The sequence below is a fragment of the Aspergillus stella-maris genome (assembly GCF_047715825.1).
Source record: "Aspergillus stella-maris strain CBS 113639 unplaced genomic scaffold BDV14scaffold_58, whole genome shotgun sequence".
Classification (NCBI taxonomy): Eukaryota; Fungi; Ascomycota; class Eurotiomycetes; order Eurotiales; family Aspergillaceae; genus Aspergillus; species Aspergillus stella-maris.
The window spans coordinates 44,788-69,569 of NW_027396852.1; the positions used below are offsets into that span (position 1 = coordinate 44,788).

Here is a 24,782-nt window from a genome sequence, read left to right on the forward strand (position 1 = left end):
TTTGTCTAGCACGATTGAAGCTATGATGCACCCGCGACCCCTGCCTTTACCGTTTTTTGTTTTTGCGGATGCCCTCAACATGGCCCCTACTCCGCGTGGCAATGCTAGGGAAAGCAAACCGAGCTGCAGCAAGTCGCCCACGCGTCATCATGTAATGAGGAGACAAGGGCACAGAGAACAAAGCCGAGTTAACAGCAATGCCACAGTAGAAGAGTTTAACTAGCAAGGTACACGAATATACGATTTGAATATTTGCACATGGAATTTCACAAGGTTGATTGTAAAACAGAGTCCTTTTAGTTCCTTATCAATCGTAAGTACAAAAAATCCATCGCAAATCGTACATAGCAAGCCGTCAGCCCAACTCAGGTCGGGTCAAGTCAATTATAGAAGAATAGCAGCTACACCAACAGCGGCAGCGATGACGCCAGTAATCTTCACACCGACAATACCAGCAGCGTCCTCGGGAACTTCACCAGTCTCTTCAGCGCCCTCCTCCTCGGTGCCTGTGGCATCGGCGTCGCCCGTCTCAGCGGGCCCATCGCAGTGCCAGTGGTCACCGTGCGGCTCGCATCCAGTGGACTCAGTAGGGCTGGGAGGGAGCGACTCAGAGCTACCGGCTTCATCGGTCTCAGTTGCGCTGGCGTCAGACTCAGTAGTTGTAGCGGGGGCATCGCAGTGCCAGTGGTCGCCGTGAGGCTCGCAGCCGATGCTCTCGGTTGGGCTGGGGGCGAGAGACTCAGAGGTCTCAGAAGACTCGGAATCTGTTTCGGTTGCAGCGGCCTCGCAGTGCCAGTGGTCGCCGTGGGGTTCGCAGCCGGTTGACTCGGTGGGACTGGGAGGGAGGGTCTCGGAGGTGGATTCGGCAGCTTCGGTTGAGGTTGCTGGGGCGTCGCAGTGCCTGGTAATATGTTAGTCGGTGCTTTGAGAGCATGCAATCAATGGGTTAGACTAACCAGTGGTCACCGTGAGGTTCACAGCCAACAGACTCAGTGGGAGACGGGCCAGGTGTCTCGGTCTCCTGAGCGACGGCGCAGGCCGTTAGGGCTAGGAAGGCGAGGATGGAGAGCTTCATGTTGTATAGTATTCCTAGGGACGGCTTGAATGTGCTGATGCGAGTGAATGGAAGCAGGTACAGGGTGGCAGCAGGAACCTGCAGCAATTTATGACAGCAACAGAGGCTTCACCACCCACTCATCCCACGCTACTTCACTCAGCGCATCGTGCTCTTTTCTCGGCGGAAGCCTTGGCATCCCCAGGGTCCTCACGCGGTTGTGGTGGTCTATACGACCTGTCTTGGTTCACTTCGGCGTCATGCAACCTAATTCTCACGGCAAAATTGGGGTCAATCAGAAGCTGGCCAAACAGAACTCGTGCTCCCCTATCAAAAAGCCTCCATTCCGGAGATTATCCAGCCTTCCAGGTCCTCATCACAACGCGCCAAGCCTAGGGTCTGGGTATGCCAAGGATGCTTGAGAACCTTGGGGGTTGCCCAGACGTGCTGGTTCCACTTGGTACATCGCAGGGACTCGAGCCCTGAGGGTCCAAATCCAGTTCCTCGAGACGTGGCGAATGAGCGGTTTGCTTTTGCGCTTACGGCGCAGGATGACTGGAGCAGAGAGATGCGGCCATGTGCCCCTGCTGCAACCCTACGGGAGAACTGCCCGTTTGGAACGCGCTATGAATGCGTGGCAATCAACATTTCTGGCCTATTGCTGGACATGAAAGGGACCAGAGCGGCCTGGGCCGCCTTTGTTGTTAGGTGGGTTGCATGGGAAATACGCGAGCTTGCTCCATGGCACATCGGGCTCGCCGCCGCCGAGGAGGCTTGACTCGTGAAGCGAGGTGATTCTTCAACAATGTCCAAGCAAATGATCGAAGTCGGCGGACATAGCGCGTCAAGCGACCATTCTAATGACTCTGCAGGCAATGGCAACTAGGTGGCAACGGCTTATGAGAGACCACTGGCACTCGGCAGCCTCGCGGCATCTGGGGCATCTGGAAGCCGAAAGCTTACATTGAAGCTCCTTCGTACAAAAGAACGCCTAACTTAGTACCATAGGTCCCAAACCAAATCAGGTGTTCTCTTTAAATGAAGCTGCGTTATATTGCTGGGTTGAGATGCAATATTGAGTTCCCCACGCCGCTATTTTGCTTCTCGCTACATCTGATTCAACGAGTCCCAGAAATTGAAGAACGAAGCCTCGTCCATGAGATCGTCAAAGAAATTGCCGCTCAAAAAGGTATCGATGGATGGCCCACCAGGTGCAGTAGAAGGGACAACAGCGTCACCTCGTTCCGGCAGAGAGGGACTGGGGCCTGAGGTGGACTCGGGAAAGACATGGCGAACGGCCTCCGAAAAAAGAGCACGGTAGTATGATGCTGCCGAGTGTACGTCTCTCATCACCTTTAGTATCAATAAACAGAATTCGAGTTTGTTGCGGCTGAGCTGTTGTGTCAGGCGGTCGCTGGATTTGCAGTTCAAAAGATGGATGTGCATGGCTGGGACTAAAAGGGGTGGTCTACTCGGTGTTAGTGACATATGACAGAACTAAAGGGTAAAAGAGTAAAAGCCTACGTCATAGGACCTGCGAGATGGAGCAGTTGTTCGCGAGCAAGACAGTCAAGGACCGTATTTGTTTGCTGGGCAGCGGCTTCAACTTTGGTTCGTACCATGCCCTGGTATGCTTGATGCTCTGTCGTCGGTACGCCCTCGGGGACTTTGTTTGTCAAGCGTCGATAAAACGTAATGAGACATGCCCTGAAGATATTAGCCTTTGCAATGAGGAGTATAATAACGAACTTACTGATGATGAAGCTGCAGATGATAGACGGCGAACTTTGACCGAGGGGTTAGGCCAGGGCTACAATGACTGGGAACGTTGAGACTCAAAGCCCTGGATTCTAGTTCTTCGACCTGGCTAAGTGTGGGATTCGACCCTTGTGGCTGATAACTCAGTGTAAGAACATCACCAAGCGTCTTCGATAGTTGCAGAAGGGTAATCCAATACTCTGTCAACTGCGGTAGGTCTTCAGGAATGAGAGAGGCGTTAATTGATGGATGTATCTCAGCAAGGTCACATATAACATCTGGGACAGAGGGTATCGTGACATCACAATCTCGAAGATTGATCCGTAACGGCCGCCCGAGCGTGAGGCTAAGCCAGCGGTCTCTGTACACGCACGACCACCACAAACGTCGCCATAGCGCTCGCTGGCGATCGGCAATGGTGGCGTTATACTTCACCGCATCTGGATCTCGGTGAAGACCCATAATATGACCAAGGCTGATTGCGACGCCTGTCCAATACCAAGGTTGGGCGTGGTTGTTCATTTCTGAATGCCAGAACCCAAGAAGGAGGGCTGACTGCATCTCGGTAATCCTGTCGCCACCTCCGTTGTTATGCAGAACCTGAGACATCGTTAGCGGATACGTTGGACAGGTTGTAGCATTGTACCTTTGCCCGGGAGTACATCGCCTCCTTCATTTCTTTTCTGGACGAGTATCCTGCCAAAGTGCAGGTCTCCGCTGGTATAAACTGTTCCAATCAGCGAGTGAATCGTAAGAGTTGATTTCGAAGACAAACATTGACTGCTGCAAAGAAGATACTCCATAGCAGTAACAGATTCAACTCGGTTGGTCGATCAAGCAGGTGCTCGATTCCCATCACTTGAGCGGCATCGACCACAGGCATTATGGGATGCACATTGTAGAAGTAGGCACGAATCAATTCCAGGCAAACATCTCTTGACGGCAGACTGAAGCATCCCTTGAATCTGAAATACTCAATATCCTCATTGCTGAGAGTGGGATGGGACACTGGGCGAAAGATGTGCCTTGGGACCGCCTGCGGTGCAATCACATCAAGAAACGCCCCAAATCCCAGATCTCCGCCTGGGAACGTTAGAAGAATCAACGTCAATCCTTATGGGAGGCTTACCGGTGTATATAGGCATATCAGTTGCCCGAGCATCTCGAGGCCTAAGTGATGCAGTCGCAAAATCAGCTGCACTGCGCTCTTCGTCTTCGGTCCGGGTATTCTCGGATTGCGGTGTTGGTAAGTTAGTCACATCAACAGGCTCTGAAAATGCTCGTATGGTCTCAAATGGGGATGTCTGCGGCAGAGGGAGCGTCCTGCCACCGTAATTTGTGTCCACTATATTGGAAGGCTCGACCGCGCACACTGGTTCGACCAGTCCGGGCGTACTAGTAGGAGCTGCGCGAATTTGTCGGGGCGGCCTCTGAACAGCATCTTCGCTATACAAGAGTTATCTTATTAGGTTCTAATTGCGAAACATAAGGGATTACTTACGTTCCTCTTCGCCACGTCACCGAACATTCCACGCCGTCTTGTGCGCAGCCTATGCAGGGAACGCCGGTCACCGCGACTGTACAGCGCACTTTTCTCCGGCGACATGCTTGACAAGCAACTGTAGAGCGTTTGCGGCGACTATTCATCCTTTTTAATGTAGAAAAGAACAAGCTGACCTTGAGATGCCGAGTTTGAACGCTTTTGAAACGCTCGCGTGCCGAGTGCCGAAAATGATGCCTAGGGCACCAACTACCAGATATTGTCTATGCTTTGCGTGATATATGGCAAGTCAGAGCGGAATGAAGCTCTTTCTTGCAATAACGGGTAATCCTGAGTTGGTATAGCATACTTTGTGTTAATGATATGTCTGAAATTCTGAGTATCCAATTTCTATCTACATGTTTCTCATCTAGCCTAACAATTCTTTTTATGCATCAGACTTAGGAGGCCATTTCACCCTCCTCTCAGCCCTAACATAGAGATTATTCGGCCTAATCAACTGAAACATCGGATCATACTCAATAGTCCCATCTCCCTCCCGCGTAAACTTATACCGGTAAATCAACTTGGGCAAGAAAATCTTCACCTCCTGCAAGGCAAAGTTGAAGCCTATGCACATTCTCGGCCCCGCGCCAAACGGCACATACGCGGCCCGATGCCTATTCTTCACCTCCTCTGTGTCCCACCGCTCCGGGTTGAATCGAGCCGGATTATCCCAGAGAGAAGGGTTATTGTGGATGTGGTGCAGCGCCGGGATGGCGACAGACTCCTTGGGCATTTTGTATCCGCCTGGTAGGATGAGATCGACCTTTGCAGTGCGGCCTGGTTGGAAAGACGGGTTATGCCGGCGTTGGGTCTCCTTGATGTATTTGTCCAGGAAGGTGAGTTTCTCGGTATACTCGGCTGTCAGCTCGGTGTTTTCGTCAAAGTCGTTGTCGATTAGTTCTTGCAGTAGACGGTCCTGCATGTCGGGGTATGTGACCAGACCGTAGATCAGCCAGGAGAGGAGCGAAGAGGTTGTTGTGAAGCCTGCTGCTGTGGCGACGACCAGAGCCCACACGAGACTCGTTGTTGGGAGTTTCTCGCCTTTGCTGTCTGTTGCGCGGATGGCGTAGTCTTTACTTCACTGTTAGTCCCATCGTTCATTGTATAACACGGGGACAATACATACCAACCATATTCGACGCCTTGAGCGCAGCATCCTGCAACGGCAAATCCTCCACACCCCCCTTCGCAGCCTGGTCAATCGACTCGGTCACCATCCCCTCAATGCGTTTCCTGCAATCCTTCAACCGCTTCGGATCGCCAAAGGGCAGCATCGCATACCAATCGCCCATAGAGGTTACTTTTTTATTAAGCGACAACATCTCCGCAATCAAATGCACCATTTCATGAATCGGCGAGTCAACCTCACCAAAGTGCTCGAAGTCAATACCCAGCGTCAACTTCCCGACGGCCTGAGACCCCAGTTTCAGCATATACTGGTAGACATTCCATGCTTCGCCTTCTTCATCGAGTTTATCAAACACTTTGTATGCGTCTTCGACTGTTTTCTGCATAGTCGGCGCATAGTGCCTAACAGCCTTTGGCCCAAGCGCAGGTGGGAGGAATTTATGCGCAACGCGCCACTCTGGTGTATCTGTGTCTGCCAAAAACACTCCCGCAGCAGGCGTCTTGAGCGAAAAAAGCGGATGACTCTCATTAATCTTCTTCGTGAAGAAGTCGGACTCGCTGAAGAATATAGCCGAGAGTGCAGGGTCGTTCGTCTGGTAGACTATCCGGCCCATTGTGTTCGTTTTGATCAAGGGGCCGTATTGTTCAAAGAGGCGCTGGTGGTTGCCCAAATGGTCGGGGAAGATCTGGAAGTAGTTTCCTACTATTGGGAGGCCCGTGGGGGTGGGGACGTCGCGGATGGCATGGCCGTCGATTGTTATTGAGATTGGGGCTGAAGTGGAGGTGATTTCGGGGATGGACGTTAGGAAGGTGTTGTTTGAGGAGAAGTCGATCCCTGGTGGTGTTAGTTGAGAGCTATAGGGACTGAATTTGGGTGAAAGACAAACCGCTGGGCTCAACAATGGCAAAATGGGCGGCGATCAAGGATCTCAAGTCGTCGAGATCCTTAACATCATCGATCTCAATTGTCTTAGCAGAGGAGACAGGCTCCCCGAGGAGGTAGAACTGCTGAGAAGGCATTCTTGGGGAGCTTCAATTCAATGAACGTATTCTTCCAACGGTCGTACCTCGTGCCGTCTGTCCACAATACCTCCAACTTATATATCAGCATAACCAGCCATTCAAAGACGCGCACATTTACTTTACTCATTTCGGCTTGACGCCGTTGTTGCAGATACCCACTCACCTCGGGCGGCGCTCGGCATCCCGTTGCGTGGAGACATACCCGCATGTCTAGGGCTATCCACACCCTATACAACTTTCCGATTGGCCACTTTACCTCGGTATTCTGTTTCATCCAGGCACCGTCGACGGGATTGTAATCTAGTATAGTCTCGGTGGAGTGCAGGAAGTGTACTAATCGGTTAACACGGATAGGATGAGTGAGGGGTGCGATTTTATGGACAGAAGATAAGAATTGTGAGGCGGTGTTGGGAAGCATTAAAGTAGCGCCTGGTGATATATGAGACCGAAACTTTCTTGGACTCGGCAGGGCAAATTCATAACTAGACCTGGCTGTCATTGAATCTGTTGATTTTCACACAACCGCCATCATGAAGGAGTTCACTACTCAAGAAGTCGCAGCGCATAAATCGCGCGATGACCTCTGGGTGATCATCCATGGAAAAGGTACCCTCTAAAGTATTTACGAAAAGAACGATGCGCTGACTTGACTTTCACAGTCTACGATCTCACACCCTACCTGCGCGACCACCCCGGCGGCGCTGAAGTACTCTACGACGTAGCCGGAAAAGATGCGACAGCCGCATACGAAGACGTCGGACACTCCGAAGAGGCAGATGAAATCATGCAAGATTTCCTCATCGGCACAGCAACAGACGCAGCGCAGCACAAGAAAAAGACCGAAGTCCGAGTAATTCAGCAAACCGTCCAGCCAGCCGTTGAAGACAAATCGACATCAACACTGCACAAAGTCGCAGCAGCCGGATCAGTCGCGATCATTTCGAGTCTACTCTACTACTATTCCCCCTCGCAGATACAGCAAATTGCTCGGCATCTGCCTTCTATAAGCCACCTCCCATCAACCATCGCAGTTCCTCGCCTAAGAGGCGGCGGCTTCATCAACGGCTTCGCAACCGCGGCCCTAATCGCAACAACCCTCAACACCATTCTTGGCTTCAAGCTCTCAAGTCTTACGCAAATCGACTCAGGCTTCACAAAGTACCCACCCCGCATGAAATGCCGACCGCGCCTCACCCAAAACCCACACAACACACCCGGCTTCCTAAACGCAAAAGACTACAAGTCCCTCCCACTGATTGAAAAGGAAGAACTCGCACCAAACGTCTACCGTTTCTTGTTTGCCCTGCCAGGAAAGACAGATGTCGTGGGTTTACCGATCGGCCAGCATGTCGCGATCAAGGCTACTGTAAACGGGCAGGCCGTTACGCGCTCGTACACGCCTGTCTCGAATAATCTTGACCTTGGTCGCCTTGAGATGGTTATTAAGTGTTATCCTGACGGTCTATTGACAGGCGGGTACCTTGCGTCCCTCCCCGTCGGCGCAAAAGTCCAGTTCCGCGGTCCCAAGGGTGCAATGAAGTACGTTCCTAACATGGCGAAGAACATCGGGATGGTCGCGGGCGGAACAGGTATAACGCCTATGTACCAACTCATCCGCGCAATCTGTGAAGATGAGCGTGATACGACGAGTATCAGCCTTATCTACGCGAATCGGAACGAAGAGGATATTCTTCTCCGAAACGAGTTGGAGGGGTTCGCGAGGAGGTATCCCGTGCAATTCAGGGTTTACTATGTTCTTGAGAATACGCCCGAGGGGTGGGAAGGTGGTAGGGGCTTCGTGAATGGGGAGATACTGGAGGAGAGGTTGCCAAAGTCTGCAAAGGATACGAAGATCATGCTTTGTGGGCCGCCGGGTATGGTTAATGCTGTTAAGAAAGGTCTGGGTGAGTTGGGGTTTGAGAGGCCGGGGGCTGTTGCGAAGGTTGATGATCAGGTGTTTTGTTTTTAGTCTACTTAGATGTAGTGAATATATAGTATTGCATGGGTTTTTTGTTGACGTGATATTTGTTTTTGAGGCATCGATTCCTCATGCTTTAGGCATTACTGATGTGTTCTCAAGCCGTTCTGGGGTGTCGCTTTGCTACTTACCTAGTGCATGCTAAAAGCGTATTGATTTCCTATGCAGGCTAGACGCTATCTTGACCCTTGAGCAATAAGAGTATATCCTATTTCCTAAAAAGCAGGATATTCTCAAGGGAAGAAAAATTCTCCAAAACTGACAGGGCCTAGAATTAAGGCGCGCATACCTGAGATTCCACACTAGTCGCCCGGGTATGCGGCAGTCTCGCATGATTGCAGATCCCTGTCTCACAGAGCAGTGCATCTATATCCATTATCCAATGATGGACCAGTCGATTTTGACCAACACTTATTTGTCAACTGGAGGCTGTCATGTCAAAATCTCCGTCGGTCTTCAAGGCTTCGTCCCCCTGTGGATACCCTCGGCATGCCGAACCGCGGCAAAGCGACCAATCAACAGCTCGGCCTGTTCCGCGGTTCGGCATACACTCATGGAATGGCCTGTTGTCCACTGTCCAAGATCGTGTGCCTGATGCCTTGGATTATCGATCTGGCAGCTGTTTGAGACCAAGCCGTCACTCGGAATGCCATTTCTGGAAGCTGGTTCTGATTCCGAAATACCCGCGATATGGGTACTCGGGATGATGTACACTCCGATGTGCCGGAAAGGCAATCGAATAAGATGTGCTCGGAGTCTCACGGTGCCAGACTGTACTTTGTTATTAGTGATTGATTGTTAGCTGAGCTCCTCTATCGTGATTAACCTTGTGGACAAACATGTCTTCTACGTGGCAACCACCAAAGGACTGCCCCTCTCGCCCTGTTTCAATCCTGGGCGGAGGGGTTCTTGGTCGTCGACTTGGTATAGTCCTCCTAAAATACTAACCGCCTGCTGTCCTAAATAATACTGACAGTTCATAGCATGCATTTGGGCATCAGCAGGCTACAACGTCCGAGTCCGCGACCCCAGCCCACAACAACGCGAAGACTGTCTCGCCTACGTGAATGAGAATGTAACCTCATACGCCGAAAAAACCGGCTGCACACCCGGTACCGCATCAGCATTCTCCGACCTCGCAGAGACAGTCAAAAGCGCTTGGCTAGTAATCGAAGCCGTCCCCGAAAAAATCCGCATGAAAATCGACACATTCGCTGAACTCGAAGCACACGCAGCACCAGACTCCATTCTCGCCTCGAATTCATCCTCGTACCGATCCTCCGAAATGCTCGAGAAGGTCTCCGAGTCAACGAAGACCCGTATCCTAAATATGCACTACTACATGCCGCCGCAGTGTATGCTCGTTGAGCTCATGACAGATGGGTTCACCGCGCCGGGTATATTCCCGTTTATGGTTGAGCGGTCGAAGGAGGCCGGTACTATTCCGTATGTTGCGAGGAAGGAGTCTACGGGGTTTATATTCAATCGGCTTTGGGCGGCGATTAAGCGCGAGACACTGACTATTATGGCGGAGGGTATTTCGGTGCCGGAGGAGATTGATGCTATTTGGGAGGAGATGTTTGTTAATGGGAGGGTTTTGCCTTGTCGGATGATGGATTGTGAGTGATACTACTTTTTCTTTTTGCTATGAACTAGCGAGCTGACGAGTATCAGCTGTTGGACTTGATACCGTCGCGTTTATTGAAAACCACTATGTCGCTGAGCGCGGTCTATCCTCTGAGAAGACCGTTGACTTCCTTCAGAGGGAGTACCTCGACAAGGGCAAACTGGGAAACAAGTCTAGCAAGGGTGGTCTCCACCCGCCTCAAACCACTTCGGCGAAGGATGAGTCCCAGCCCAGGATTATCGCGCTCGATGTTGGACTGGCTGCTTCTCCACCAAGCGCCACAGCAGGTCAAATCCTCGAGCTGTCAGCCGACGGCAAGATCCAGCGAGCAGTCGTCAAGAACCAAGCACTACCGGACGGCATCACCGTTGACTCAAGCAGCAAGCGGATGTTCTGGACGAATATGGGTACAATGACCAAGGCAGATGGCGCCGTGTACTCAGCTAACCTGGACGGGTCGGATATAAAGACACTCGTTCCTCCCGGGGAGGTTGATACACCGAAGCAGCTAACACTCGACCAGTCCGCTCAGAAGCTCTACTTCTCTGATCGCGAGGGCCTGCGCGTCTTCAGGTGTGACTACGACGGCTCAGAGCGGGAGGTCATCGTTCAAACAGGGGATAGTCATATCCCCGAGCAAAGGTCCGACGCGACAAAGTGGTGCGTCGGTATCGCTGTTTCTCCTCAGCATGGCAAGGTTTACTGGACGCAGAAGGGGCCGTCGAAGGGTGGGAAAGGCCGAATCTTCTGTGCTAATATCAAGACGCCTCAGGGTCAGACTGCTACGGACCGAGAGGATATTGTATGCCTGCTTGAGAACTTGTCGGAGCCGATTGATCTGGAGGTTGATGAGGTTTCGAACACTTTGTACTGGACTGATCGGGGGGAGTTGCCTTTTGGTAACTCGTTGAATCGGATTGCGTTGAATAGTGCTGGTTTGGTGGTTAAGGATTCGAGTTCGCGTGGGTATGAGATTCTCGCGAGGAACTTTCATGAGACGATTGGTCTTAAGCTAGATTTGGCTAACGGGCACATCTATTGTGCTGACCTTGGTGGGAGCATTTATAGGATAGAGATGACGGATGGGAAGAAGACGACGTTGTATACTGGCGAGGACCGAGCATTTACCGGTATCGCTTTGATCTAAACCTTTTAACATGATAATTCTCATTCTGTCGATGGTTATAAAACTCTGTAACATATAGTACTATGCTCGCAATCTACATTAAACACAGCGAATCCAATTATATGAAAAAAAAAACCAACGACTCTATCAAACCTCCATACTCCCAGAGGCCCGCATCCCCCAGAATGCTCATCAATACACACTACGTAGCACACCATATCCCACAGCCTATCCTAATTCTTCGCCAACCCACACTTAGCCAAACACCCCTCAACCTCAATAGCAAGCGTCTTCGGAATCGCCTCCCTAACCCTCTCAATATCCTCCCCCGTAATACTCCCCCCAAAAGTCCCCGCAACAACATCATCACTGAACGAAAAGACCTGCTTCGCAATCATCCCAACCGCAAACTCATCCGAGTTAAAGGCAGCCGTGAAATTGGCGGGTTCGCAGTCCGGGTTAATCTGCAGGTGGAAGGACCCGGCGGGGAAAACGGTCATCATTCCGGCTGTCAGGTCGGTTTTGATTACGCGTTGGTTGCCCTGGGCGTCTGTCACGCCTTCCTGCGGGATCATTTCGGATTTTACGTGCCCGGATGTTAGCGTGAAGAGCTCGGTTGCGCGCGGGTGCAGGTGGGCGAAGGCCATGGTGCATGCTGTGGGGAAGGGAGGGTTAGTGAGGGCTGAAGTGGTGGTTTGTTTGGGACGTACCAGGGAGAGACCCCATGTTAAAAGAGACACCCGTTCCAACAAGAGGGTAGAAGTTCTGACTTGTGGCGACGGGGACGTCGCCTTCGTTGAAGTTGAAGACGAATTGCTTGTCGTCGGAGAGGATTCCGTAGCGTTCGATCGCGCTGATTCGGTTAGTCTCTTTACGAGAAGTAGGACTTCTATCTGGTCTAGAGACTTACGTATCTGCGAGCTTCAATTGAGCCGTTATGGGGAGATCGGAGACTGCACGTTGGGTAATTGGGTGCGGTGCTGCTGCCGCTGGCAGCGCGACTGCCAGAATCAGAGCGCCCACGGATTTCATGATTAGATTGGAAGGCATGGTAGGCAATAAAATCTTAATGAATTCAATTTTGCGATGAGCTGGGAAAGAGTTGTACTGGTGGTCAATGAGTAATAGGGTTATAGTTGTAGATCAAAACCGGGAACACCAGGGGTCCTTATATACCCACTCGAAGCGCAAAATGTCCCACTACATACTTTGACTATACGCAGTCTCTAATGTCAAAATCATATGAGAGCCTCAATGCAGCTGAATGGTTCTCGTATTGGTGGCCGTGGCTGAGGTAGTCAGACGCCACTCAGCCCTGTGCCTGCGGGAGCGTATGCGTATGCGGTTCGTACCGGGCTGTGCCTCATTCCTTCATTCCAACTGGTCAAAGAAGACAATGTTCGTCGCTCGCTTGGCAGAATAACCGGTCACGCGTATAATCGTGTACGGATATGCGCAAATACGGCGCTTGGCTTGGTCGTTCCTGACCGCCGTCTCTTGGGAGGCGATGTGCGACGCGGTCCAGCGATCGGTCTGATATGGTATCCTAGGTGTATGTAGGACATTGGTACGGGGTTCAAGCCTATGGTGAATACGTTTTATTACTTGGAACTGTTTATTTTGACACATTGCTAAGCCCAGAAAACTTGCAAAGAATGCCTATTTCGCACAACCAACCCTGACTTTCGACACCGGCCTTATCCTATTACTCGCACAATGTTCAGGGACCAACAAGAGCACATGAGGGCCATCATTTAACTGTCTGAACTATCACATAATAATGCAGGCTTCCTCAGGTGCAGCCCGTAAATTGACCCTGTTCACAATGGTTTCATCTGCCTTCCAAGAATTGTCGGACGCTACTTCCAACCGGCTTACAATGTCAAGTCTGTCCGTGTACTCCGGATGATCCTGGCCAATACAGTAGCTATCAACCTCCAACATCTTATTGGCCCACAGGCGTGCTATTTGCAGATTTCTATCTCGCAGTGAAAACGCCGCAGCAGAATGGTACCTATCGCACAGTCTCGTCTAATCCGTACGGATAGCCTGGGAGATACTGCAGTCAAAAGCTAGACAGACGTACAATCACTCTTATCTTTCAGGCAAAAGCGTTTCAGACTACGAGTCTGATGATTTTCCCTCGAAGTTCTTCTCGGACAGCCGCAGCCACTCTATGCTAGAGAGGACTGTGTCGTAAGACTGAAAGAATCTTGCTCGCCTGTTGGCTCGCTTAAACTAGATCAAGTAAGAACAAAGTGACTAACAGCAGCAAGAGACGGCGACTCGAAGCGCTGACGATAGGCAAGACAGTGCGTACAGGGTTCAGACCAAGGCTGTGTGGTTGGCATGCATTCGCGCTAAGCATAGTGTTGATTAAGGTTCTCGCAGCCAGGAGATTCCAATCATTACGCGCCGCACCGCCATACATCTAGTACATCCAATTTTAAGTTGAGTTATAGACCTCTGAGCTACATCCGTATAGTATTCGCCGTTTTTAAATTCCCTAGGGCTTGGTTTCATGTTCCATTGGGATAGATTGTTTGTTCGCAGGGCCGCCCATAATACATTCATTTTCGTTGCCTAATGTTTCGTGCCGCTACTACGGGGTTTGTATCTCCCTTTAAACCCCTGCTGAGACCATTGGTCCAATCATGCGCATTCAATCGTCGGAAAGTGATCCTCTGCCTGTAATGCCAACCAACAGATTCTTGTTGGTTTCATTTGCTCGCAATCTCCGAAACCGCAATGTAGCAGCCTATTGATTCTTCCACCAGTAGTTTCATCGAATGTGCCTTCTTTGCCCATCATAAAACACCAACAATGGGCCATCTACTAGGTCGTCTATGCGACTGCAAAGTATGCGCTTGGATTGTGGTTGGATCCAATGCTTCCGGCCCCGCCCCACGCGGGATGCAGGAGCAGCCTAATTCCTGTGGAACAGACCAGGGTCCTTTAAACTAGATGCAAGAACAACGAATGAGCGACTAAGGCTGGATAACAACCCTCAAGCCCTCAAGCATGCACTGTGCCTCAGGTGTTGGCGCTAGACTCTGTCTGCTGTGAGCGGCTTTGGGCTGCAGCCTATTTTCGGATGTGATACGCGTTTACAGCCGTTGGTCAGGGGTTCAGTTGGTCAACGAATTCATCTGATAGGCTTGTCCCTATCTTGGATCTATTATAAGCTGCTGATCCATGTTGGGGGCAGAGGTTCGGCCCGTTTGGCGCTTTGACTGTAATCTCATCCCTGTAGATCGACTCGACTGGCGCGTTTGGACAATGAGGTGTGGGGATTTCTGAAATACAAGAATAGGTAGCTACGCATTCATATTAATGTTTCATGGACTCTCACCAACCTCCGTTACTAGGACAAATCTCATGCATGTCAGGAATCATGCAACCAACTAAGTGCTTTCTCCTTGTCATCTTTGTCTTCGTGACATTTTGTCTGCCGGCTATGAGCTTGTCCAATTCAAGACTAAGTATTTAGCCGTCGCTCAACTCAGCAGTCTAAGGTGCTCGCTGACATTAGACGATGTAGACCGCTCTATGAAAACTGCCGATCTACATAAGACCTATGGAATCCCACAGCCAGCAGCGCGCGCAAAACGAACCACGTCCAAGCTCACAACCGTCGAAACCCGGCTTCATAGACCGTCTGGTTCTCCAGGCTAGAAAAACATTGTTACTGCACTTGCAACCAAGTTCGCGCCTACAAAGCCGCGAGCGGAGACGAGACACTCAAACAAGGCTTCGTCACGCCAGAAAACGAGATGGAAGGGATTATCATTCCCCTCGTCGACGTCTATCTATAATATAGGATACTATGTCTCTTCTCGGCTATGAATGAGGACTACCTAGCAGGGACCCGAGTGCCGCCTTCACACCACACTGATCACCCGAGACGTCCTGGCTGTCCGCGCGGTTTACCTAAAAGTTGCGCCTGTCTGGACGAACGTGTGTGAAGTACAATCCTAGATCTTCGGGGAAATCAAGTATCAGTGGGAACTGAGTAATAGAATCTTGGAAACGGGGATCAGGAGGCAGCAGGCACTGAAAACAAGGGTCATGGAGGATGATTATGCTATTTTGACGACTGATAAATCTCTTGATAAACTCCAAATACTACTATCTAGTCTCCATATTCAGTGTAAACTCTGTCGTGTAGACCAATAGCAAGTTGCTGTTCCAGAACTTGTCATCTTTCAAGCCTCAACCCCGGGTAAATCACGTAGCAAGAACCCACCCCACTGCTGCTTCTGGAACATACCATCAGGGTCATACTTCTGCGCCGCCGCCTGCATCAGCTTCAAATTCTCTGCACCATAGCTCTGTAGCACGGCTTGTCCAGCCGAAGCAAAGTTTGAGGTTAGGTAGTTGAGCAGAAGGCCCTTGGAACGCGCAGATTCTTGGGCGCCTTCCACGAGGCTATCGAGTGCAGACCGCGCTTCGGTGTCACTGCTATCGAAGCCTTGGTCTGGCCATTCGCAGCTAAATACCCACCCTGTTTGAAAGAACAAGAGATACACGGTCAGCAGACTATACATGAGGGGATGTGCAGGCGGAGAAAAGATCGCATCACATACAGCACTGAGCGCATATCTCTAGACCCAGAACATTTCCTCCATGACTATCACTCTTCTCGACGCAGGCAGCCCCTAGAGGTTGAATAGTGTAGTGCAGAACCACCCCGTCGGGAATCTTGGGTAATGATTTCTGCCAAGCGAGATAGACGTCCTCGTACAGATCCTCGGAGTACTTTGTTGACAGCGTACCCACATATCGCCTGCGCAGAATCAGTTAACTTCATCGAGTTCATAGGTCGTAGACTCAGGGATATGTACTTTTGAGGGCCACCCGGATGGGCCATAACCTTCGTCAAGCTAGACTGCGACCCCTCTGTCTTCGGAACGGGGATCATAATTGGGTCTGGAAGCGCTGCAGAGAGTTTCGACTCTAACTCATCGTACTCGATCCCTGTGGCGTTGGCACATACAAGTCCTACTGCTCCAAATTGGGGGTTGAAGTTCGTGAAGACGCCAATCCTGGGTTCTGCTTCCATTTCTTCTTGCATTTTGATCGTGGCTTTGTTGATTGCGACATAATCATCTGGTCTATAAAGTTTGATGGAGTATTGCAAGTCAAGTATTGGGTGCGTTTTTATGTCGAAGCGGGTTACGATTCCTAGATGATAGATTTAGTTAACTCTTTGACGTGATCGTTGAGAGGCGGTAAGGCCGCATACCAAAGTTTGAACCGCCTCCCTTGAGAGCGCGGAAGAGGTCCGTGTTTTCGGACGAGTTTGCGTTGACGATTCTGCTGTCAGGTAGGACGACCTGTTTTAGAGTCCCCAGGTGTCAGCTTCGCAATGGAAGCTATACTAAGCTTAGACGCAGAGATCGAACCTCCAAGTTCACCACGTTATCTGAACCAAGACCATATAAATTTGGAAGGGCTGGATAGCCGCCTATCGTCATGATTAGCACCACATATATCTTGACGGACACCAGCACAGGATGGGACATACCACCAAGCAGAAATCCCATTCCAACCTCTGCACACCGTCCGCCAACAATACATCGTCCCTCCCCTTCTAGCCAAGCATATATCTCACCCCACTGATTTCCAGCACCGATATAAGCAATTTCCTTGTCGGCACTCAGCTCTCTCGAGCGCAAGTTACTCAGGTCTAGGACAACTCCACTTTCGTCGGCATTATTGAAGCCCCGATTTGGATTGTGTTCGGCTGATCTGATTGCAAACCTGCAACCTGTTTCCTTTATAACATTAAGAGCGGAGGAAACTTCTTGGGTGTTACTGAGAAGGACGTAGCAGGCCGCTGCTTGCCAGTTGCCTTGAGACCATGGCTTGGTCCTCGAGGTTTCAAAGGTGCTGGGCAGGTCTGGGGTTACGGCGCGGTCGGCAAAGAGGGCCTGGAACAGCTTGGTCGCGGTCGCAGCCTGTATGGACATTGTTACACTCGGTAACTAGCTCGGAAAATGCACCAGTTAGTTGTGTGCGTGTGATGAAGGAGGTCTGCCAGACTTGCGGCATCAGAATGCCTGCAATCTTTGTGGACTGGAAAGACCCAGTGTTCCGTAGAATCTCTTGTTACAATACAAACTCATCAAGGGACTCTCCTCAACATGGGCTTGAAAGGAGTCTTAAATAACCTACTCTCAGCCCTATGGAAGAGTTCAGGGAGGGTGAGATTGCTGGCCTGAATAAGAGCAATGCTGCGCCAACCCCGCGCTAGACTCTGACGGTGCGAGTCAGCTTTGAGAATTTCATACCTACGTGGATGCTTCTTGAAGCTTAAAGAACCCTTGGACTGACGGCTCTATGGAATTGTCATCCTGGGACGCCTTATGCGGTGCGCTATAATCTGACAGCGGGGTAACTGTAGGGGGCATCGACGGGTCCAGTTGCCCAAGCGGCTTGCTTATGACCAGAGATAAATAGTTGCCAAAAGAGAACTTGAACCTATTAATCAGGTAATCTAGCGACATCTGAAGGCAAATGCTATATGATGCCATAATACTGCTGATACAAATTACCTGTACCGCTCATCTGACTCGACTTGGACAGTGGCTCGCCCATCAGACCGGCATCGCAAGGAACTAGGGCTCGCTAAATGCCCCTTCCCCCAATGTCTTTCTACCTCGCCATCCGTCTGCTTAGAAGCCTCCTCTAAAATGGGCAGGGTATCCTTTGAGACGAGCTGTGCAACAGCCTGCCAAGTGTTCCCGATCATAGAACCCCTGGTATGGAACACGAACAAGATCGAAACAAGCACCAGGATGATAACATGCACCACGACGATCGATGCACTAATAATGAACCCATCCCACTGCGCTGGTATCAGAGCCTCGGATGAAAATACAGTTAATGCCGATTCGACGGGGACTTGGCGCATTTGCTCCTCGTAGAACAGGGCCTGACATCCTCGTGTTATTAGCGCTTGGAGGGCGAGCGCGGGACTTTGTGTCTCATGCAGAATATCCTTGAAAATGTCCGTGTAGCTTTGATCCGCTATGCTGGTGTCTTGGGTGTTTCGCTCGGAGAGCAAAATGCCTGGGTCTGCCAAAGGGTTGCCAGGGCTAGTGAGAGACAGCTGGGCTCTTGTAATGAGTGTGAGAAAGGTAGTCTGGAAATACAGATAAATGCTGGAAAGCTCTTGGCCATCGGTAGTGCCCATGTCGAAATCTTCCCAGTCCGCCTTTGGATTGAGTGAGAGGATGCCGCGGTCTTTCAGGCTTTCCGAAGCAAGGGTTGCACCAAGCTGCTGGCGGACTAACTGGGTGTTGAAGCTCTCATTATCCCGATCCCACGATAGTCGAGGCTCCAAGTTGTGCTGGGAACTTGTCATCGAAACAGTGAATGTTTTGGAAACAAGATTGGTGAAGCATGCCGAAACCCTCAGGCCTTTACTTTCTGAGCCGTTCATGATCTTAGTCCATGGACCTTCCTTGAGTGTACGGTTCACTTGATATGGTCCTGTGTCAAACTCACTCTCGCGAGTCGTCAAGACCTCCGGGTCCGTGATGTCCAGAACGAAGATCATATCTGAGGTGTGCCTTACTCCAGATATACCATTTTCATTGTCGACGTTGACCAGTGGGTCCTTTAACTGAATATTATTCTGCATAATGCTATGGCAGATGCTTGAAATGCCATATGTTTTGTTTTTGGGTGGATATGGTATGGCGCAGGTGAAGTTGATGGGCCGCTGTGTCACTGTGCCTTGTAGCATCGGATATGTTTCATTCTCCCATCTCATCTGGCCGTAAATACGCGGAGGGAATGTTGTATTGAGGCGTAAGTCATGAAACGTCGGGGGGACACATACGACCCGCTGATCCATAACCGGTGCTGGTCCATGGAAGCTTCGTAGACTCGTCCGTTGCCTCTCCTCTTTCAACGGGAGAAAAGCTCGGTAAGTGTGCCCCGTGTCGTGGAAGTCAGGGCCCTCTGAGAAAGACCCTGGGGTCTCACCAAAGGTCCAGCTCGAGGCTGGAGGACCTGTCCACCAAGGCGGCGGTGTCACACCTGTTGATCTGAGGATACCAACCTCGGTCGAATTGCTGCCACCCCTATAGCTATTGGTCATGAAATCCGAGATGAAAATTGTGGAGAGGAACTGGGAGCCTACAGTCACCAGAACCTCGAGAATAATGACGAGAGCGATTAAGATCGATAACAAGGTTTTCGACCGCGCGAGTATGCCTTTTGTAAGTAAAAGGCTAGTTGGACTGACGCTGACGGCTCTGATGATTGAGTAGAGCGGCGCATAGAGCAATGCTGTCCCGGCTTTCTCCAGGATAACACTGCTGAGCATCGCAGTAACAACACTAGCCTGGAGAGCCACAATTGTTCGTATAACTGCCGTACAAACTGTCACAAGCCTTGATGCCCAATTCGCATTGACTAGTCGGACAAAAAGGAAGTTGGGCTCCTCTCCTGATATTGCAGTCATGGATTCCTGCCAAACAAAACCGAGGAGTGTCCATGGTACAAGCAACAAAATAGAGCCGAGAAGCAGAATCAAAAGGTTCAGTTTGCCAGTTCGCTCCAATACGGGTCTTCGGCGCCCGCTTGAGGGACGCTCTAGACGGCCGCTCTGCGGTCCGTCTGTCTCGTTTATGAAAGTACTTGATAGGGCCAGAGGGATATAGTCGGCAGAATTAGTTGAGGCCATGGCATCGAGCAAAGAAACTAGGATGACAAGACAGGCCGCTCCTTGAGTTCCCGGGTGGTTGGGCTTGTTACTTAAATGAAAAACTCAGCGACTGAGGGTGCATGGCCAAGAAATACCATCCGGCCAATAAGAGATACAGACCATATGGAAAGAGCAAGGCTAGACCTATTTATGCTTGATACAGCCTTTCGCGCCTTTGAAAAAGGAAAAGCGCCAGCGTTGTTTGCTATACGGGGAGACAAGGCTGAGAAGTCACCCACATCCGGTCCCTGCTCTGCCGCTTATCTATCCGTGATAGTGGCGCTGTTGGTTGGTTATGTTTGAAGCGCTTTGAAGTTTTTTTTCTTTGTTTTTTTTTTACCTTAGCGAAGGCGCCTGAATTCAACAAGTTTTACTCGGTACACTTAAACCCGAGGCAGGTACAGCCCCAATACAAACTCGAACTCAACGAACAAATACCGTCCCCTCTGCAACAAACGCTACCTCTCCAGCGAGCTTAACACTAGATACTGAAGTTCCTTCCTTATTCAGTTTGACCTCCACAGCAATATTACTTTCCCTTCCCATCTCCGTACCCTGCGAAATATTGAATCTGTGCTTCTTCCCCAACTCTCTGAATGATAGTGCTAGATAAGCGCCAAGCGTGCATCCCGCACTTCCAGTCGCTGGGTCCTCAAGGTCGATCGCCATCATGCGGACCCGAAGATCCCAGGTATATGAATCTTCCTTGCTACTCGTGTTTAAGACTTTGTAGTATATTGTCCCCGTAAATGAAGGCGTCCATTCGGCGTCAAGCTCGACAGTTGGGTTTGGACCTGGTACCAAAGAGGAGAAGAGGTCTGGTCGGTTAAAGAGATCGACTAGGACATATGTAACGCCTTTGACGATGGATACAACTGGGAATGTGCTGGATACCCCCAGGAGATCGGCTCCTTGCAGACTCTTCTGGACGGGAAGAATGCGGTCCAGGGAGGCCTTGATTGAATGTACATGGACGTTATGTGGAATACTGGCGTAAACGACGTTGGTAGATGGATCAATTGATATTAGAACGGGTCCAGCCTTGGTTTCGACAGTTATATCTCGAGGCGCTTTGCCATCGCCGGTGTTGGCGAGCAGCTTGTGGAAGAGGTAGTGTCCTGTCCCGATGACCGGATGACCCGCGAGCTCCATCTCATTTTGTGGAGTCCAGATTGCGATCTTGGGGTTTTTGGTCTTGTCGGGGTGACTTAGGAAGACGGTTTCGGAGTAGTTGAATTCTTTAGCGAGTGTTTGCTGTTCTTCGGGTGATAGGTTGATGTTGCTTGTGTTGACGATTGCTAGGGGGTTCCCTTTGAATCTGCGTTCTTACAATTAGTCGCCTTTTCTCGTAAGTTCCTCATAATATGTTGAATACCTCTCCGATGAAAAGACGTCAAGCGTCACTGCATGATTGTTAGGAACATCTGTCAGAGCAAGGACGAAGCCTCTTACCGTATGGTGCTTGTTCTCTGGACATTGTGGCTGTACCCGAAGTATAGTTTTTATAACAATCTTGAAAATAGAGGTATATAAAATGGCAATGGATGAGTAATACCTTGTGGTATGAGAGTGCTCAGTTGAAGTAGGAGGTCCGGGTAATATGGTAGGCGAGTGAACAGGGAAAGTGACACAGGGCGCGCCTTGTATTATCTGTACTGTGAGTGGCTGGAGTGAGTCACACAGCGAGCGGCAGCTCCACCAACTGCACTCTGAATGGCCACCCTTAAAAGTTAGCACCCCACATCCCCCCCGGAGTCTGGCTCAGCGTCCGGACAGTCGTTCTTGCACAATCTCGACCTTCGATCAACAATTTCCGCCTTATGGGCATCTTCCTCCCCGCTGCGCACCCATCTACCCCATGGATCCTGCAGCCACTGACACAGATTTAGAGCTCTACGATCATTGGCTCACAGGGACTCCTTCACTTGAGCAATCGGAGGGGCCGTGGCCTCAAGAATCGCTGGATAACCTGCTCTGCTGCAATTGCTCGCAACCTTGGACCTTTGGCTGTCAGTGTTGGTCATCGTGGAGTGATGCGGATTTTTCTCAGAGCCAAGGCACGGACGTAGGCTCCGTATATTCGTCCCAATCCGCCATTAATTCTGATGGATTTGAGCCGACCGCGGCCTCAGATGGGAATGATCACTTTGTGGATAAACCCTCTACTAAGGCCAAGAGGTCTCGGCGACTATCAAAAGATGCGGTGACCACTCTCCGGACATGGCTCAACCACCATAAACACTACCCGTATCCCACGTTGGAGGAAAGGGAACAACTACACCAAGAAACGGGCCTAAGCCATGCTCAAATCACCAATTGGTTTAGCAATACTCGACGGCGCAAGCTGGCAAAGCGAGCACCCTCAGCGCAGATGATTGCCACTGACATCTCCCAACAATCACCCCTGGAACGATGGAAGAATTCTCCCCCACAGTGTGAAGCAGCGGCAACAACTGATATCGTGCGAGCCCTGGAGGCAACGACGTCCTGGAACGATGATATAACCTCATCGGATCCATCACCATATGACTGCTCGAGCAATACTTCCAGCGCCTCGTTAATATTCGGTGCACCGTCAGTCAGTACTTTCACGCATAGCCAGTCATCGGGGTCTGAATTGTCACCTGCGGAGTTCCAGCGAACAATCCAACGACCACCAACTCCAATGTCGAGCAATCGACCTCGTCGTCGACGCCGAAAACCCCCTCGATTCAAAAGTGCTCAGAGAAATCCAAAACTCGATAAACCGCAGCAGTATCAGTGTACCTTCTGCACCGACTCCTTTCGCACAAAGTACGACTGGGCACGCCATGAAAAGAGCCTCCACTTGCCGGTCGACCGCTGGCCCTGCGCCCCTAGAGGTGGACTCGTTTATGATGACGAGGGAGTGGCCAGATGTGCCTTTTGTCAAAGTCTCGGAGTAGACGAAGATCATCTCAATCTGCATGACTATTCAGCTTGCCGAGAAAAACCTAACGAACAACGGACTTTTGACCGGAAAGATCACCTTCGACAACATTTGAAGCTTTCGCACGGGATCGACTACCATTTCAGTATGGACGAATGGCACGAGTCACGGGCATCTTTCATCTCATCACGGTGCGGATTTTGCGACGCGACATTTCCATCGTGGACGGATAGAATCGAACACATTGCTGCTCACTTCAAGGATGGTGCCGATATTATCAACTGGAAAGGAGACTGGGGTTTTGACCCTGAAATCCAGCGGACGGTAAAGAACGCCATGCCTCCTTACCTCTTAGGCCGTGAACGACACACCATGGACCCCTGGAAGACATCTGCTTTGTGGGGCACTGTGGATCGGGAGGAGGTATTCGATTCTTTCATGGAGGTAGATGAGGATGTTCCAAATGCTTTCAATCGGTATACCGGCCTTCACGAGCGTCTAGTTGCTTATATTCGTGGTGAAATAGCCAATGGTATTTGTCCGTCTGACAAGATGCTGCAACAGAGAGCGCGTCAGATCTCGTTCGGCCACGATGACCCCTGGGACCAGACGTATGCGGACTACGATCCTATGTGGCTGGCATCCGTGAAGAAGGAGGCTGGGCTGCGCCCCCTTTGGGGGCTATATGATGATTACGACGAATCTTAGGTTGAGAGGATGCCGGATCATTTGGAGCCATGAGAATTGAAGATAAGAACTGGCTAGTTGAGGGTTTCAGGAGTCTAGAGTTTGGGGGGTATGACTTGAGGCTTCCCAGCCTCGGTTCTGTCTTTCATCTTTGGCCTGGAAGTCGATAAACATCCTTTACTACTGCCACGGTGAGTTTCCCACTCACCAACGAGAGCTTCCAGAGCCAGAAGCAGTATTTGCCCGCAGGATGGGTAAGAGAGCCCGGGAAACCGACATTTACACTGCCGTCTGCAGCAGAAACAATCAAGTCAGAAACAGAACATTGTGAGACTTTCATACCCATAACGGGTGGTTACGATAATGACGCCGAAGTTTGAAAACCACAAGCAGCAGCTGAAAAGGGATTGGCTGAATTATCAGTCACGGAAGACAACAGACAGGGCTAAGATGGGCTGGAAACTTGCAGGAAGTTGATAAAAACGGATCGAAACCTGACAGTTTATACTCAGCAGTTAGAAGTAATACCTGTCATAAGCATTCAAGTGCCCGTTCCGCCGCCACTCAAGGATCTGAAATTGAGCACCTCCTTCCAGTTGGCGCAGCAGGTCTTACCGCATGCTGGGGACAAGGCGGCTTCATTTGGCAGGGTGGACAATGTTTATGTTGAGAGAATCGACCAGACGGTGGCGTCCGAAGCATCTATGGCTATGTAGGGAGAGTATGAGAAGAACTTTGACTGGGTGCAGATGTATGTTGATGAGGATTTGTATGCGGTTGACTTGGCTGATGGTCGAATGAAGTCGTTAAAACCCATGGGACCTTGCCGGGCTATTTACTTTTCTGTCGCATATGTTGCTCAGACACTGACAAAATGAGCATCTTCGCGCCTGCAACGTTGTGCTTAGGAAAAGAAGATTTTCACATTGGGACTATTTCCATGTTGTAATTCATCTTTGTGTTGTGTAGCACTGGGGTCAAATGACTTCCCCATCAGTAAGATGTGATATGAACATACAGTTCCCGAGTTTTACTTCATGGACCACTGAAGCACGGGATGATGGAGTCATATGGCGAATTTCGTATCAATATGTTGTTGTCTTATTTCTCAGACGATCACCTCTCGAACCCTAAAACAAAATCGGGGAAGAGACTACAAAAGGTAACCAAAAAATCTTATACCTAGGCAGCAGTCACTACCTACAGGAAACAGCGCCAAATACACGAC

The 24,782-nt window shown here is 50.5% G+C and overlaps 9 protein-coding genes across 9 annotated transcripts; 3 read left to right on the top strand and 6 right to left on the bottom strand.

The window, feature by feature from the left end:
* Positions 1–384: 384 nt before the first annotated feature.
* BDV14DRAFT_203322 (uncharacterized protein) lies at positions 385–1,075 on the bottom strand (the record flags this gene model as incomplete). Its single annotated transcript, XM_073774259.1, has 2 exons — positions 385–901; positions 957–1,075. The coding sequence occupies 2 exons, from the start codon at positions 1,073–1,075 to the stop codon at positions 385–387; spliced, it is 636 nt and encodes a 211-aa protein (XP_073624821.1).
* A 1,086-nt stretch (positions 1,076–2,161) lies between these two features.
* On the bottom strand, positions 2,162–6,506 carry BDV14DRAFT_203323 (cytochrome P450 monooxygenase; the record flags this gene model as incomplete). Its single annotated transcript, XM_073774260.1, has 9 exons — positions 2,162–2,522; positions 2,579–2,761; positions 2,808–3,412; positions 3,459–3,539; positions 3,588–3,895; positions 3,942–4,258; positions 4,832–5,429; positions 5,485–6,321; positions 6,374–6,506. 9 exons carry the CDS (start codon positions 6,504–6,506, stop codon positions 2,162–2,164), a joined length of 3,423 nt encoding a protein of 1,140 aa, XP_073624822.1.
* A 533-nt stretch (positions 6,507–7,039) lies between these two features.
* On the top strand, positions 7,040–8,478 carry BDV14DRAFT_210832 (putative cytochrome b5 reductase; the record flags this gene model as incomplete). Its single annotated transcript, XM_073775981.1, has 2 exons — positions 7,040–7,115; positions 7,169–8,478. The coding sequence occupies 2 exons, from the start codon at positions 7,040–7,042 to the stop codon at positions 8,476–8,478; spliced, it is 1,386 nt and encodes a 461-aa protein (XP_073624823.1).
* Positions 8,479–9,326: 848 nt separating this feature from the next.
* BDV14DRAFT_203325 (putative 3-hydroxyacyl-CoA dehydrogenase) lies at positions 9,327–11,261 on the top strand (the record flags this gene model as incomplete). Its single annotated transcript, XM_073774261.1, has 3 exons — positions 9,327–9,411; positions 9,471–10,106; positions 10,162–11,261. 3 exons carry the CDS (start codon positions 9,327–9,329, stop codon positions 11,259–11,261), a joined length of 1,821 nt encoding a protein of 606 aa, XP_073624824.1.
* Positions 11,262–11,473: 212 nt separating this feature from the next.
* On the bottom strand, positions 11,474–12,290 carry BDV14DRAFT_203326 (germin family protein; the record flags this gene model as incomplete). The annotated part of the gene is made up of 3 exons (XM_073774262.1): positions 11,474–11,895; positions 11,951–12,093; positions 12,151–12,290. The coding sequence occupies 3 exons, from the start codon at positions 12,288–12,290 to the stop codon at positions 11,474–11,476; spliced, it is 705 nt and encodes a 234-aa protein (XP_073624825.1).
* Positions 12,291–15,445: 3,155 nt separating this feature from the next.
* On the bottom strand, positions 15,446–17,212 carry BDV14DRAFT_203327 (FAD-binding oxidoreductase; the record flags this gene model as incomplete). The annotated part of the gene is made up of 6 exons (XM_073774263.1): positions 15,446–15,744; positions 15,827–16,026; positions 16,085–16,424; positions 16,486–16,576; positions 16,646–16,707; positions 16,768–17,212. 6 exons carry the CDS (start codon positions 17,210–17,212, stop codon positions 15,446–15,448), a joined length of 1,437 nt encoding a protein of 478 aa, XP_073624826.1.
* Positions 17,213–17,595: 383 nt separating this feature from the next.
* BDV14DRAFT_179423 (uncharacterized protein) lies at positions 17,596–19,966 on the bottom strand. Its single transcript, XM_073769764.1, has one exon. It carries the CDS (start codon positions 19,936–19,938, stop codon positions 17,794–17,796), a length of 2,145 nt encoding a protein of 714 aa, XP_073624827.1. The 5' UTR covers positions 19,939–19,966; the 3' UTR covers positions 17,596–17,793.
* A 331-nt stretch (positions 19,967–20,297) lies between these two features.
* Positions 20,298–21,574, bottom strand: BDV14DRAFT_179425 (PhzF family phenazine biosynthesis protein). The gene is made up of 3 exons (XM_073769765.1): positions 21,412–21,574; positions 21,335–21,362; positions 20,298–21,277 (listed from the first exon to the last, which is right to left on the bottom strand). Exons 1-3 carry the CDS (start codon positions 21,434–21,436, stop codon positions 20,383–20,385), a joined length of 948 nt encoding a protein of 315 aa, XP_073624828.1. The 5' UTR covers positions 21,437–21,574; the 3' UTR covers positions 20,298–20,382.
* Positions 21,575–21,817: 243 nt separating this feature from the next.
* Positions 21,818–23,575, top strand: BDV14DRAFT_191947 (homeobox domain-containing protein; the record flags this gene model as incomplete). The annotated part of the gene is made up of 2 exons (XM_073771566.1): positions 21,818–21,968; positions 22,158–23,575. The coding sequence occupies 2 exons, from the start codon at positions 21,818–21,820 to the stop codon at positions 23,573–23,575; spliced, it is 1,569 nt and encodes a 522-aa protein (XP_073624829.1).
* Between the last annotated feature and the right edge of the window lie 1,207 nt (positions 23,576–24,782).